The 14,865-nt window shown below is 41.3% G+C and overlaps 1 protein-coding gene across 1 annotated transcript in view; it reads right to left on the bottom strand.

The window, feature by feature from the left end:
* Positions 1 to 5,235: 5,235 nt before the first annotated feature.
* The window catches only part of CCS (copper chaperone for superoxide dismutase), a 34,674-nt gene continuing 25,044 nt past the window's right edge, over positions 5,236 to 14,865 (bottom strand). Inside the window, exons 5-8 of the mRNA XM_085889639.1 lie at positions 13,951 to 14,011; positions 10,828 to 10,905; positions 9,835 to 9,938; positions 5,236 to 6,417 (exon numbers count right to left, since the gene is read on the bottom strand). Coding sequence (XP_085745765.1) covers positions 6,261 to 6,417; positions 9,835 to 9,938; positions 10,828 to 10,905; positions 13,951 to 14,011 — 400 coding nt within the window. The 3' untranslated portion in view covers positions 5,236 to 6,260. The remainder of the gene's footprint in view (positions 6,418 to 9,834; positions 9,939 to 10,827; positions 10,906 to 13,950; positions 14,012 to 14,865) is intronic.

The raw sequence follows: 14,865 nt of genomic DNA, 5'->3' as shown, positions 1-14,865 counted from the left end.
ATTACAGCCTTTCCACTTCCAATGCCATCCATGTAGGACCGTCGAACCAGCCAAGCATTGCTCTCGTTTGGCGTCGCGTTTCTTGAGATGCTAATTCAGACGAGCGAGCTTGATGCGCGACGTGGTCTGGATGTGTGACGTCCTTTGCCGCAGTCAATTAGCCCCTCAACAGGTCTCTCTAAGCCACCAAATTAAGCAACCACAACAGACAGAATTCACCCCAAGACCAGGTATATTTAATTACACGAGTCACGGGGAGGTGACTAGTAATAGCAATAGTTTAATTATAATAGTTACAGATGTCACGGGAAGGGGAATATGTAAGAAGCAATAACAAGTACGTAATAAATGAATAACAACAACCCCTTACCCAACTACCAATCATATGCGCCCAATGAAGCCAACAAATACATGGGAGCCTTATTTATCGTTGTCCTAATCGGACTCCCAGACAAACTATGACAGATAGACAAAAGTGGGAAGGACAACATAGTAGCGTTCGGGCAAACACGACAAAGTTAAGTTGGTGGGGAGTCCGCAGTAGTCAGCCCCCCCCCTCCACCCCCGGCCACAGAACAAACGTGCTGCCATATCATGGCCTGGCTTTGAGGGGAGGGCAAGGCAGGCCACGTAGGGGCGTGGTCCAGGCACACAGCACAAGCAGTTTACAGTGCAGCTCTCTCGCTTGAATCTTTGGGGAGGGTCTCCTCTCACTTCTGCAGTCCAGGTCTGGAGGTTGGGCGACCCCTCTGCAACCCTTCCCCAATCTCCTGAGGTGTTGTGTCGTGGCTGAAGGCACCTATGCCATTCTCCAAACAAAATACACACAACAAGGCCGAGCAAGCACTTTAAAGGAACACAGACAGATTACAGAGGGGAAAACAGCAAAAATGGGGTCAAAAGGATTGATAATTCGAGACGCAGACATTTGTATGAGTGGACATCATCGCACTAGACATATAAGCGATGCATAACTAATGCAGTCGTGGGCAAAAATATTGGCACCCTTGCACTTTTTTCAAATAACTCAAAATTTCTCGAAAGATAAGTTGAAATTGACAAAAGTATTTTGTCTCCACAATTTTTTATTTCACTGTTAATATTACAGAACGTTTGTTTTTTTATTCAGAACTAAATATATCCTTTTAAATCAGAAAATAAAAATAAATGGCATTGACAAAATTAGACACCCTCAACTTAGTATTTGGTATCACAGCCTTTGGACAAAATAACTGCAGTCAAGTGCTTCCTGTATCCATGAATGAGCTTCGTACACCTCTGTACTGGCAGTTTGTCCCACTCTTCTTGTGCAAACTGCTCCAGTTCTCCCAGATTTGAAGGATGCCTTCTCCCAACTGTTGTTTTCAGATCTCCCCAGAGGTGTTCAATGGGATTTAGATCTGGACTCTTTGCTGGACGCTTCAGAACAGTTCAGTGTTTTATCTCGAAGTTTTATCAGAGCAGTTCAGCGTTTATTTTATCCTGGGTGCTTTTTAAACTGTGTTTGGGGGTCATTGTCCTGCTGCAAGACCCATGACTTTTTAACGAAGACCCAGCTTTCCGACACTGGGTTGAACATTGCTCTCCAAAGTGCCTTGGTAATCTCCTGATTTCATGATGCCATGCACACATTCAAGGCACCCAGTGCCAGAGGCAGCACAGCAACCCCAAAACATCACTGAACCTCCTCCATGTTTGACTGTGGGGAAGGTGTTCTTTTCTTTGAAGGCTTCATTTTGTTTTCTGTAAATACAGATGATGTGCTTTCCTGCAAAGCTCTAATTTGGTCTCATCTGTCCACAGGACATTCTCCCAGAAGGATTTTGCCTTGTTCAGGTGTGTTTTAGCATACTCCACTTACATCTCTCTCTCAGCAGTGGGGTCCTCCTGGGTCTCCTTCCATAGAACCCCCTTTCATCGAGTTGGTGACGGATGGTGTGAGTTGAAACTGTCGTACCTTGTGTCTGAAGGTCAGCTTGAATCTGTTTGGCAGTTGATCGAGGTGCTTTCTCCACCATTCGAACAATCCTTCACTGAAATTTTCGATCAAGTTTTCTATTGTGGTCACCTCCAGGGAGGTTGGCTGCAGTGCCATGAGCCTTAAAATTCCTGATAACATTGCATACAGTGGAAACAGGAACATCAAGGTCTTTGGAGATGGACTTGTAGCCTTTAGATTGTCCACGCTTGGCTACAATCTTATGTCTGACATCCTCAGACAATTCTCTGGTTTTCTTTCTTTTCTCCATGCTCATCGTGGTACACACAGTGACACAAAACAGTAAAATGAGTCCTTTTCTCCATTCAAACTGGTTGGATGAGTGATTTTTATATTACAGGCACCTGCAACTCACTACAGGTGAGTTAATTTACAAAGTAAAGGAGAATCACCTGCTTGGAATCTAATTATTTCGAACAACTTCTCAAATGTGCCAAAAATATTGTCCGGGCCATTTTCGGATTTCTTTGTAGAATCAGCTAAGATTTAGTAATTTTTCAGCTTTTTTTTTCTTTGGTTCCACTGCAAACCAAAAAATACATTTGTGGATAACAAAATATTTTTAAATTTCAACAATTTTCTGGACAAAATGGTGCATTATTTGAAAAAATTGCAGGGGTGCCAGTATTTTTGGCCACGACTGTACCACAATTAACTTGATGGTATTCATAGAAAATATATCCCACACAGTCTTGATAAGGACTTGGTGTGAGCCAACTCTTGTTTTTTTTTCTCTGATCTAATATGGCTTTTTTTTTTAGGTAGTAGGTTGTAGACAGCAACCGCTCAGGGTGCTACTACCGTTCTGACTTCAGAGCGTTAAAGTGGTGCCCGGAACCATCTTACACTCTCCGTATCAGGATTGCTGGTCTTATTTTCTGTCTCACTCAAACGAAAGCTACCCGGGATAGCTTTAATATCTCTTTCTTGCAAACAAACATCATACACTTTTCTTACTCACTCATTTTCACTCGTCACTCTTTTATTTCTCTATATTTAAGCCCTGGCCTTGATAAGGACTATTTAGTCCATGACTGGAGTCTTCAACATAAAAACAAAACAAACCAGAGAGTTGGTGTCAAAGCCACCCAATGCTCGCCTGTTTATACATTTATCGTTTTTTGCTCGCCTGTTCGAAGAACAGAGAGCTATAGCAATACCCATTACCCCCGGAGTGAGCGTGAGCGTGAAAATGTTAAAGTTTTTGGTGCAAGTTATTTAGAAGCTTGCCATTCATTTAATATGTGTACTAGGATGCTGATATTTGACATGGAGGTTCCTTTGGGGTATATTATTGATGTAATGAAGTTGAAATTAAAAAATAATTTCAATTTTTTTTTTTAATTTTTGACCTGTTCTGAACTTAACTTTTTTGGAGCACATCAACGTTAAAGTTTTTTCCTTTCTCATGTTTTTATCCACTACACTTTTTTACTGATTACAATATACAAATACATATATTGCTTCAAAATTATTTGGATCAGACTTCACTGCAATGTTTTCTAAAAAATATTATTAGACTAGTCTTTTAACCAGAGTTAGTGTCAAAGCCACCCAATGCTCGCCTGTTTATACATTTATCGTTTTAAAAGACTAGTCTAATAATAATATTTTTTATAAAGCATTGCAGTGAAGTCTGATCCAAATAATTTTAAAGCAATATATATATTTGTATATTGTAATCAGTAAAAAATAGTGTGGTAGATAAAAACATTAGAAAGGAAATAACTTGCACCAAAAACTTTAACATTTTCACGCTGACACTGACACTGACGCTCACGCTCATGCCGGGGGTATTGCGATAAATCTCTGTTCTTCGAACAAACCAGCTAAACGCACACGTGACCGATGACGTCATCTTTATCAAATCAAATTTCCCATGGGTAGTTGATCAATTAGTTAAATTTTGGTTAGATATTAGTTAAATATTATTTTGGTTAGATATTAGTTAGATATTAAATTTTGGTTAGATCAATTAGTTAAATTTTGGCATTGGTCAGATAAGTGGTTTCTCCTACAAGATTTTCAAAGATCTTCCCTTAAATCCAATAGGGCTGCCAGACCATGTGACACATGATGGTCATTTTTTATGAAAATCCTGTTCAAATTTCAAGTCAATTGGATGAAAATTGAGGATTTCAGAAATTTGGCCTATGTTGACCATTTGGCTTCTTTTGACATCAAAATAATTGGTGGTTGAATTCATTGATGGGATATGAAAATTCTGTTTGAATAACAAGTCAATCAGATGAAAATCGTCAATTTTAGAAATTCGGTCGATCTGTTTCAAATCCTGTCTGTTTCACACATGGCCAGTTCGAGTGGATGATCATGAAGACATTCAAATAACTTTGTACCTTGCTAAGATGAAGTCTTAAAGATCTTCTCGATGCTTTCCTAAAGAATAAATAACCCAATCTTTTTTTTACAAGGAAATAATATGCAGGAGGAGGCCATTCGGCCCATAATGCCTGTGCCACACCAATACCAGATTTAATTCAATCCTTTGATACCCCTTCCCTTCGTGTGCAGCCTTTTGGCTGCTGCACTGGTACTCATTTCGCCGACCTCAGAAGGATGGCAAGCTGAGTCAACCCCCTGGTGTTAATTCAGCAGCCAACGGGACTTAAACTCAGGACCCTAGGATCCCAAGCCACCACCCTAACCACCAAGCCAACACCAGGTTCATAAGGAATCTTGATCTGGATTAGGGACATATTTGATGAACTCAAATCAATTTTTCCCGATTTGGTGATACAATGAAAGCAACAAAACTTTCATGCAATGAAAAGCATAGGGCGGGACACCTCTTACGACAGTATAATAGAGGTAGTGTGGCGGTTGCTGTTTCACCTTTAATCACTTGTCGATTGGTCGCGGCACTGACCAATTGTGTGTGACAGTTTTACACAGCATCGTTATTTGTGTCTATTGGTGTTGCATCTATCCACGTCAGCAACGGTCCATCTAGGTGGTACGGCGTCTATATCGGACCAGAAATTTTTCTGCAAGGCTCACTTGGCTGTGCCTGGATGGGTTTGAGGGTTTCCAAATCCCATCTAGGTTCCTCCTAATGACTCCCGGGTTCCCTATCACATGCTTCCCTCACTTCGTGATTCATCGTATTCCTCTCGATTCTGCTACCTTCGACAGCGATTATTACGATATTGATTGCGCTGCTATCCTTGAGAATTCAATGTTTATTTGACTCCCTGGACACAAAATGGTCAACCGTGTCACCAATAAATTTTTTATTTCATTCTTTGTAAGTACAAAATCATAATTTCTTTTTTCCTCCAAGAAAATGGGAAGAACTATCAAATATGCCAATAAAGCTGATAGATTGGTGACAAAGGCAAAGCAGAGACAACAAGCAAGAGCAAAGGAGAGTCCACAGCAGAGGAAAAAAAATATTTAAACAAATGTCCCAATATTTTCAGGCAAGAATAGAAAGTGAATCATGTGAACAATGCTTTCTTCATCTCATGACAGATAATACCACCACAACACACACACATACAATATATTATATTTTATATACATATATATATATATATATATATATATATATATATATATATATATATATATATATATATATAGGTGTGTGTGTGTGTGTGTGTGTGTGTGTGTGTGTGTGTGTGTGTGTGTGTGTGTGTGTGTGTGTGTGTGTGTGTGTGTGTGTGTGTGTGTGTGTGTGTGTGTGTGTCGGAAATAGCACCACCTTTGGTGGTAGCCGCTATTGCAGGTCATCTTTCTTCTTCATAATATAATGGAACCTTCTCAAAATTATGATATAGAGTACTTATGATATGTTGTGATCAATAAAATTTCTTTCAAAAATGACAATTATAAAGTGCATTTCCAAGAATGCTCCGCAATACATTGCGCACCGAAGGGGACTCCGGCCCGGAGGGCGGGGGTGCCCGCTAGTTAATGCAATGTACATTATTGTTGCTGCTGTTTTACAAAACTATTTGATCTTGTCTGCAATATACATAGCATGTAATTGTACTAGTTTTGCACATGAATTCCTGAAAGACATGACAAATTCATCGAGTTGATGGGCATTCTATTTCCGCAATATGGTATGTTATTAAGAAAATAAGGGTATAATTGTTCCTTTACCTTGCAACCTCCCAGTGTTCAACATCAAATTAATCTGAAAATAAATTCCTACAGCAGCGGGGGTTGCAAGCAGCCAAGTTCTGTCTGCGGTGTTGAACAAAGTCTCGAGGTCGGGGTCTCACATTCCAAGCACCTAGAGGTTGGCCAGCATCGTGGCAGGCTTGTGCTGTTCGCCTTTCCCAGCAATTTGCTTCTCCCGTTCTTCCCACAACGTCACACCGTCGCATGTACAAATACGTTTGGGGTTCTGGAAGAGTCCTGCTGAGCGTGCAATAATGCCCCAGGCCACGCTACAAGGAGTGGCAAAAGGTGAGTTTCAAGAGAGCCGAGGAAGGGGGGGGGGAGTGGGGGAGGTAAAGGCAGATGAAAAGAGAAACAAGTGCAGGGCAAGGAATGGAGAAATTGTCAGCAGTCATGAAAGCAAATTGGGGTTCCATATTATTTGAGGAGCTCATGCAGTCATTTTTTGCTGATGCAAATTTGATTTTAAAGGAAGGATAAAAGAACCATTAAATAAACATCAACATTTTGACATATAATTTTAAGTCCATCATTTAAAAAATTGAAATTATATTCATGCAAAGAAAATTGACCATCCTCGGTTCATGATCGCAATTGGAAAGATCAGCAATTTTCGAGGTTAGGTGACGTCGTTCTTGAAGGTTGTTCTCGGCCTCCCATATACTTCTATTTAATCTCAGACAATGTGATACAACGAAAAAAACATCCAATATCATTTGAAAGAGGTTTGTGTTGGCTGCGGTATACCTTTGTCAAATGATGGTGACAAATCACTTCGATGAAAGCATTTTTGCTCAACAGTCTTTTGCTTGTCAGAGACAACCAAAATGAACAATCTTTTTCTGCTTTTTATAAGATTTTTTGATCCGAACTTGGCATTTTCACGTCATACAATGGGGGTGTGTATTGCACTCATTGCTGGCGATGCAAAACTGCTTTCCGATACCAAACTCACTCAAAACGTTAGTTGATACTACTCTGGTGAAAATCAAGAGAAACTACATTTTATGAAACATTTAAAATTTGTTTGTACAGAATTGCAAGATGTTTCACCACCAATTAACAGTCATTCCAATTCCTTTGCTGCTTCTCATAACAATGAAAACAAGCTTCAATATATTGTGAAACCAAATTTGAATTATTCCTTGACACACCAAACCTGTCCATCGAGTTTCATCGGAATCCGTCCATAACTTTTTGAGATATCGTACTATCTGCAGTTTTTGGCCCTATCCTACAGCAGTGAAGTGAACCCTATCCTATCAACGGTGAAGAATTACTTTAAAAATTTGAGTAGTCGGATCCGAAGTCAGATCTTCACCAAAATCTAATCATTTTGTCCTTGTCACATACCCAACTTGCCCACCAAGATTTGTCCAAATCTGTCCACAACTTTTTGAGATATCATTGCTAAATATCGTTTTGGGCTCGATCTCTCAATGGCAAAGAATCACAAAAAAATTCCAGCATCCAGATCTGCAGTTCGATCTTCACCAAAATCTAATGATTTCTTCCTTTTACACACCCAATGTGCCCACCAAATTTCATCTGAATCCATCTACAACTTTTTAAGATATCCTGCATACAAAACAAACAAAGACAGACAGACATGGGTGAAAACATAACCTCCGTCCACCTTCGGTAATGATGGAACCAAAGAAGAAGAATAACAAGCTAGAGCAAAACAAGTAGATTACGAAATAAAAACAAAAATCAAAATCAAATGATTCCTGCCTTGTCGACTTCCTTCACTTGAGCAATCAGCATGTAGCTCTGAAAATAATCTTTTTATCTTCTCTCTCAGGGGAGGCTGGAGTGCCGAACGTAATGCCCTGGGTTAAGTCGTGTTCCGAATCAACGTAAATGAGCTCTGGATAATGCTCTTTATGTCTTTTTCATCGATTCCATAATGTGGAATCAGTTCAGTCCCACTCTTCCGTTATGGACGGGTTCAGATGAAACCACCTGTGGAATCAGCTCAATCCCACTCTTCCCTCGACCTGTGGAATCAGTTCAATCCCACTCTTCCCTCCTGGGCCTAACGACCTATTGGTGATGAAAATTTTAGATATTTTCCAAAATTATATTTTTACCCTCGCCGAAGGAGAGGGTATTGCATTTGGGTCCATCTGTTTGTTTGTCTGTTTGTCCACACAGAACTTTTGCGTTTTTCTCCACAACTACGAGTCGGACTGAGACAAATTTTCACCATCAGTGCGACTGCTCATGTAGAATGTTTTATTGATAATTATGACATCATAGGACACTTGGTGTGACAGCCATGTTGGAAAAAACGGGAAAAAACTGGACCTCTATCTCTGAAACCGCACCAAGGAAAAGATTGAAACTTGGCACATAGCAAGTACTCCTCATGGGGAATGGGTGTGATTTTTTTTATGACGTCATCGGTACCTTCATTACAATGTTATAACTGCATAAGTAGAACGCCACATCCGGTCAGTATGAAATTTTTATAGTGTCATCCAGGGATAAAAAATTTTGATGATCAATGTTTATTTTTTGGCAAATTGACATTAATTACAAAACAACAAAACATATTAATAACAAAATTTTTTGATGACATCATCGGTCATGTGATTCGGCAGCCATATTGTTTTTTGGGGAAAAAAAAAAACCTTTAAAAAATCTTCTCTGAAATGGCTGAACCGGTCATCACTGCCAGCAGTTATAAAGTGGCAGTTCTAATTATGTCTCTTATTAATTACGTAGCACACCAGAACACAAACAACACACAAAACAAGTCCTGGCGAGGGTCTGCAATCTCCGATTGCTCTTTTTCTTATTTTTTACTGTTCCATCATTTGGCAAAATGTGTATTCGCCCAAATTGGTCCATTTCCACCAATGTGATGTCACACAATTGGCCATAACTTGTATAGTCCAAGAAAGCCCATAATCAAACTTGCTAGAAATATGGAGAAACATATGTCCTGTAAATTGTGACGTTTTGGGAAAAATAATCCGAGGTTACATCATTTAAGAAAGGTCAACGCCAAAGGTTCACTTAACTTGTGTTTCATTTATATGGTATTGTAACATCTATATGACTGTTTCGTGATGCAGTATACGCTGGGGCAAACAACCCAATAATAACTGAACAGTGATTAGCCGAATACAAACCATGAGTGGATCCTTCCGTTCACCCCCAAAATTTAATGGTTTGCTGCGAAGCCGATGGATCTTTCCCACCGAATGATAAACAAAGATGGCAACGGAACACTAAATGAACAATTTAATAAAAATGAAAATGAAAAAGATCACAATCACAGACTGTAAAGTTCTAAGATAAATACTAAACAGTGACATGTGGAAGGGAGGATGAACACAGAACATGTAGTTATTGACAATGACTAATTATGCTCAACAATGCACCCACTCCCGCCTTATGGCGATAAACCTGTACAGAAGGCAATTATCAAGATTGCAGAATGTGGAACGAAATGAAAAACACTGGGGCACGAATAAAATAAAGGGGATAACAAAAGTGAAACATGATTACTGCAGCAGTCATGTGCCCATTTGGGGACCTGCATCAGCATTGTGGAGGGTCGGGGGTCGGGTGTAAAATTAACTCCAGTGCCAACTAAAGATTTTGATATTTATTTGACTTAACTGCAAATTGACTTGTCAAGAAACATTATCGAGTGAACATGGAAGTGCACTTACCCCTCTCCAGAGTTTCCTGTCACAAGAGACAACTCATGATTTCCCTTCCCAAGATCATCTTCCCTCTCGGTCACCACCACTGAACGGCCAATTATGTCCCACACCTGTTGGAGTGTGAGCAACTTTTTAAACAAGCAAACAAGACAACTTTTTACGCAGAGGACACACCAACAAATTTCTCTCAACGCGACGCAAATGGACGGTCTTGTCAATCGGTTGGTGTAGATGGCCGGTCGTGTAAATTCAGTTGCGTCGCATCAGTTGCGTCACCAATTGAACCTGGTCGATCTTGATTGGTTGTAGTTGGTTTTCATCTGTTAGTGTGGATGCCCACACGACGCAACTGGACGAATGTGTTCCTGCTGAGCCAATCAAAAAGCAGCACTGGCTCACAACTTCCTGAACCAAATGGTGAACTTCTGGGCTGAAGACTGTGAGGATGACATGATTCAGCTATGGCAGGGGGGAACTTGCTTTGTATGATATCATGTCCGAAGCTAATGCAAACCATTTCTAAAATGAAGGCCTTCATGCCGCAGAAGTCAACGCTTGATCCACACCTTCCCATTACTCTCATGTCATCACGTCTGCCTGACGAGCAAAACCAACAAAATTACAAGACACTTCTTCTGGCGAGAATTTGCCCGTGCCATTTCATTGTTCTCCTGTTACTGGACTTTTGACGTGCACCAGAGGAAACAATAATTGCTCGCCAACTTGGTTTTCATGGTGGAACCCATGACGCCGGTCCTTCAGTGGAGGTTGGTGTGGCCTGGTGCATCATAGCCATTGCAACTTTCAACAATTTCCTACGATTATCCCACGACCGTCCAGTGGCGTTGCGTTGGAAGAAATCGGTTGGTGTGGCCTCAGCCTTAGGCAAGGGAAAGGTTCTGTGACATCGCTCCCGTCTCCTCTTGAAAAAGGAAAAAAAAAACAATCAAACAAGAAATGTTAATCACTAATGAGCGATGCACAGCAGCTCATACTCACATGTATCTTGTCGGACGTCATCCGAAATGATGCACTTCCATGTTCATCTGCCAAAATGTTTCCAAGATCTCCGGCATGCTGTGAAGGAGTTCCCTTGCATTATCTTGTATGAAAGATAGGCCCCAGCATTGAGAGCTCGAAACCCAACCAAGCCGTGTGATAAATAGCTTCCCTCTTCATGTCATTTACAGTCCACTCATGTCAGGATGAACAGACAAAAATATAACCAGCACTTTTAGCAAACCGGTCCTGTTAAGACACGTGCACGTGAAGAAACGATCGATTGTACTCGACTTGTGCACACCAATCAGTAAGTTATTACAAAATTCTCTCACTACCCCCCTCCCCCACCTTGACCGTCTCACCAGCAGCACAAACAACGAGCTTCAAATGATGCAGAGAATATTTTTCCAATCTACGTCATGCTTTGTGGTAATTCCTTGCTTTTTCAGTCACAATACAATATATGAATTAAAAATTCACATCACGACATCGTGTGACCTACTGGGTCGGAAATAGCAATCATGAACACCTTCTCCTTGTACAACACCCCAAATCGTGAGTGAAAATGGTGGTGGGGGGGATTTGGGGTGGTGTTTCAGTGTAAAGAGAGCTTCGTTAAAGCATGCCTGCATGCATCCGTCCATCAACAATTGTCCGATAAGGAATTTATACGCTTGTACGTACAGTGCCTTCAGAAAATATTCACACCTCTCGGATTTTGTCACATATTGATGTGCAACAGCCTGAATTTTTAAACTGGATTATATTTAAATCTTTGTCACCGATCCACACAAAGTACCCCATTACGACAAAGTGAAAACATGTTTTTTGAAGAATTTTTTTTACAAATCAATTAAAAATGAAAAGTTGAATTGTCTTGGGTCAATAAGTAGTCAACCCCTTGAGTAAATACTTTGTCGAAGCGCATTCGGCAGTGGTTACAGCTTTGGGTGTTCTTGGGTATGTCTGTATCAGCTTTGCACATCTGGATTTGTGGATTTTCTCCCATTCTTCCTCGCAGATTTGCTCAAGCTCTGTCAAGTTGGATGGGGAGCGTCGGTGAACAGTAATCTTTCAAGTCTTTCCACAGATTATCAATGGGATTCAAGTCTGGCCTTTGCCTGGGCCACTCAAGGACTTTCACATTCTTGTTCTGAAGCCACTCCAGTGTTGCTTTTGCTGTATGCTTGGGATCATTGTCCTGTTGTAACTTATATCTTCGCCGCAGTCGAAGGTCTTTTGCACTCTGAAGCAGGTTCTCCTCAAGGATTTGCCTGCATTCGGCTCCATTCATTGTTCCCTCTATTCTTTTAAGTCTCCCAGTCTCTGCCGCTGAAAAGCATCTGCAAAGCATGATGATGACACCACCATGCGTCATGGTTGGGATGTTGTTAGATTGGTGATGAGCTGTGCTCGGTTTCTGACAGACGTAGCGCTTTGCATTCAGGTTAAATAATTCAATTTTCATCTCATCAAACCACAGAATATTTTGCCTCATTCTCTGTCTTTCACGTGCATTTTTGCAAACTCCAGGCGTGCTGTCATGTGCCTTTTTCTCAGGAGTGGTTTCCGTCTCGCCCCCTGTTCTTCACTGCACAGCCCGTAAGCCACTGGTGGCCTCAAGTGTGGCCGATAATACACAAATGTGAAAATAGCCCATCTTAATCCACCATAAATGCTCTCAAATTGACCCAATGGTTTCAAATGAGTGTTCCAACGTGAAGCTTAAAAGTAATACAGCGACATCAGGATATGGTTGCGGTGAACAAACAATTATGCTTGCAGCCCAGTTAACCACAACACAGAAGAATATGTGGAAGCAGGGCCTAATAGCAGCCATTATGGAGTCCTGCAGGCAGTGTGGCGGCTCTCACACTCATGTCTTATTGGCAAAAGTGGCCCCCACTCAATCAATCGTGAAGATCATTGGTCGAGCCACTCTCCCATAAAGCCTGGATTTTTGAAATACTGCAGAGATTGTTGTCCTTCCATCAGGTTCTCCCATGTCAGCTAAGGAACTGTAGTTCGATCAGAGTGGTCATTGGGTTCTTGATCACCTCCTTGACCAAGATCCTTCTTGCCCAGTTGCTCAGTTCGGTCGGATAGCCACCTCTAGGAAGAGTCAGGGTAGTTCCATAATCTTTCCATTTCCTAATGATGAAGCTTACTGTGCTCTTGGGAATTTTAACACTCTAAAATTTTTTTTATACTTTTCCCCAGATTTATACCTCCTCACAATTCAATCTCGGAGTTCTGCAGACAGCTCCTTGGACTTCATGGTGGAGTTTCTGCTCTGTTATGCACTGTCAACTGTGGGACCTCAAATAGAAAGGTGTGTTTCTTTCCAAATCATGTTCAATCAATTTACTTGGCCACAGGTGGATTCCAATCAAGTTGTAGAGACACCTTGAGGATGATCAAAGGAAAATGGACACACCTGAGCTCAATTTTGAGTGTCACCGCAAATGAGTTGAATACTTGTTGCAAGACATTTCAGCTTTTCATTTTTAATTAAGTTGTAAAATTTCTAAAAACATGTGTTCACTTTGTCATTTTGGGGTATTTTGTGCAGATCGGTGAATTTTTTTTTTTTTAATATATTTAATCCATTTTAAATTCAGGCTGTAACGCAACAAAATGTGACAAAAGCCAAGGGGTGTGAATACTTTCTGAAGGCACGGTATTACTCGCCATCAATTCTGATCCTCATCTTTTTATCGATCAGATGCGAAGCAATTTGCAAACATGACGAGATAGTTGAGTAAGGGGAGGATAGATGGGCCGATTTCAATTTACGTTCAAACGAAAACGCTTCCTCCTTCATCTTCTTCGTCTTCTCTTCTAATAATGGTGAGTCTCATTCAATCGCGTTTCTCATATCGATTAGATTCACAAAAACGCTCGCTATATTCAACACTTTTCTTTTTCAACATTTCCATTTTATCCAATGGGACCTCTGTACTGATTGTGAGGCTTGTGAACCAATTCCATTTCTCTGGAATGTTAAGATCTTTGATATGCACATGGAACACTGCCAAGCCAGGCCACTCATTATTGCTGATGAAAAAAAAACAACTTAACATCCTTGAGGCTTCTCAACACCCAGCAAAATTGACTTACGCTGTTCTCATCTGCTGGCTCCCCATGAGTGCCTCCATGTGGATTGAAGTGATCCCCACAGCTGCAAAAAAAAAACAAGAGCTCCGTGTTGGCACAATAGAGCCAACAACTACAAAAAAATAACAGGAGCGTTCTACACTTACATTTAACCTTATCAGGATCAACGTTGCAGCCATGAGTAAAAGGAGTAAGCACAAGGAGCTGGTACTCGCGGACCACCACCTTTTGGGTAGTTGACAAGCACGCACGCACACGCATGCATGCACACATGGAGGTGGATACGTTAAGACCTGGTAGGTCCCCTTATCCTCTCCTGAAACCCACCCACATGTGGAGGTAGCAGTGAACAGCAGCAACTTTCACGTGCACACACACATACACAGATACACTGATGAGCCAAAACATTATGACCACCTGCCTAAGATGCTGTTGGTCCTCCGTGTGCCGCCAAAACAGTGCCGACCCGCCGAGGCATGGACTCCACAAGACCCCTGAAGTTGTCCTGTGGTAGCTGACACCAAAACATTAGCAGCAGATCCTTAAAATCCTGTAAGTTGAAAGGTGGAACCGCCATGGATCGGACTTGTCAGTCCAGCACATCCCACAGATGCTCAATCGGATCAAGATCTGGAGAATTTGGAGGCCAGGGCGACACCGTGAACACTTCATCATGTTCCTCAAACCATTCCCGAACAATGTGTGCAGTGTGGCAGGGCGCATTATCCTGCTGAAAGAGGCCAATGTCATCAGGGAATACCATTGCCATGAAGGGATGTACCTGGTATGCAATGATGTTTCGGGAGGTGACAAGTGTCAAATTGATGTCCACATGAATGGCCGGACCCAGGGTTTCCCAGCAGAACATTGCCCAGAGCATCATACTCCCTCCACCGGCTTGTCGTCTTCCCACAGTGC

Source organism: Eptatretus burgeri, chromosome 7, assembly GCF_056783735.1.
Source record: "Eptatretus burgeri isolate ZD-2024b chromosome 7, Ebu_testis_v1, whole genome shotgun sequence".
Taxonomy (NCBI): domain Eukaryota; kingdom Metazoa; phylum Chordata; class Myxini; order Myxiniformes; family Myxinidae; genus Eptatretus; species Eptatretus burgeri.
This window is presented reverse-complemented; position numbering and strand designations above follow the sequence as displayed.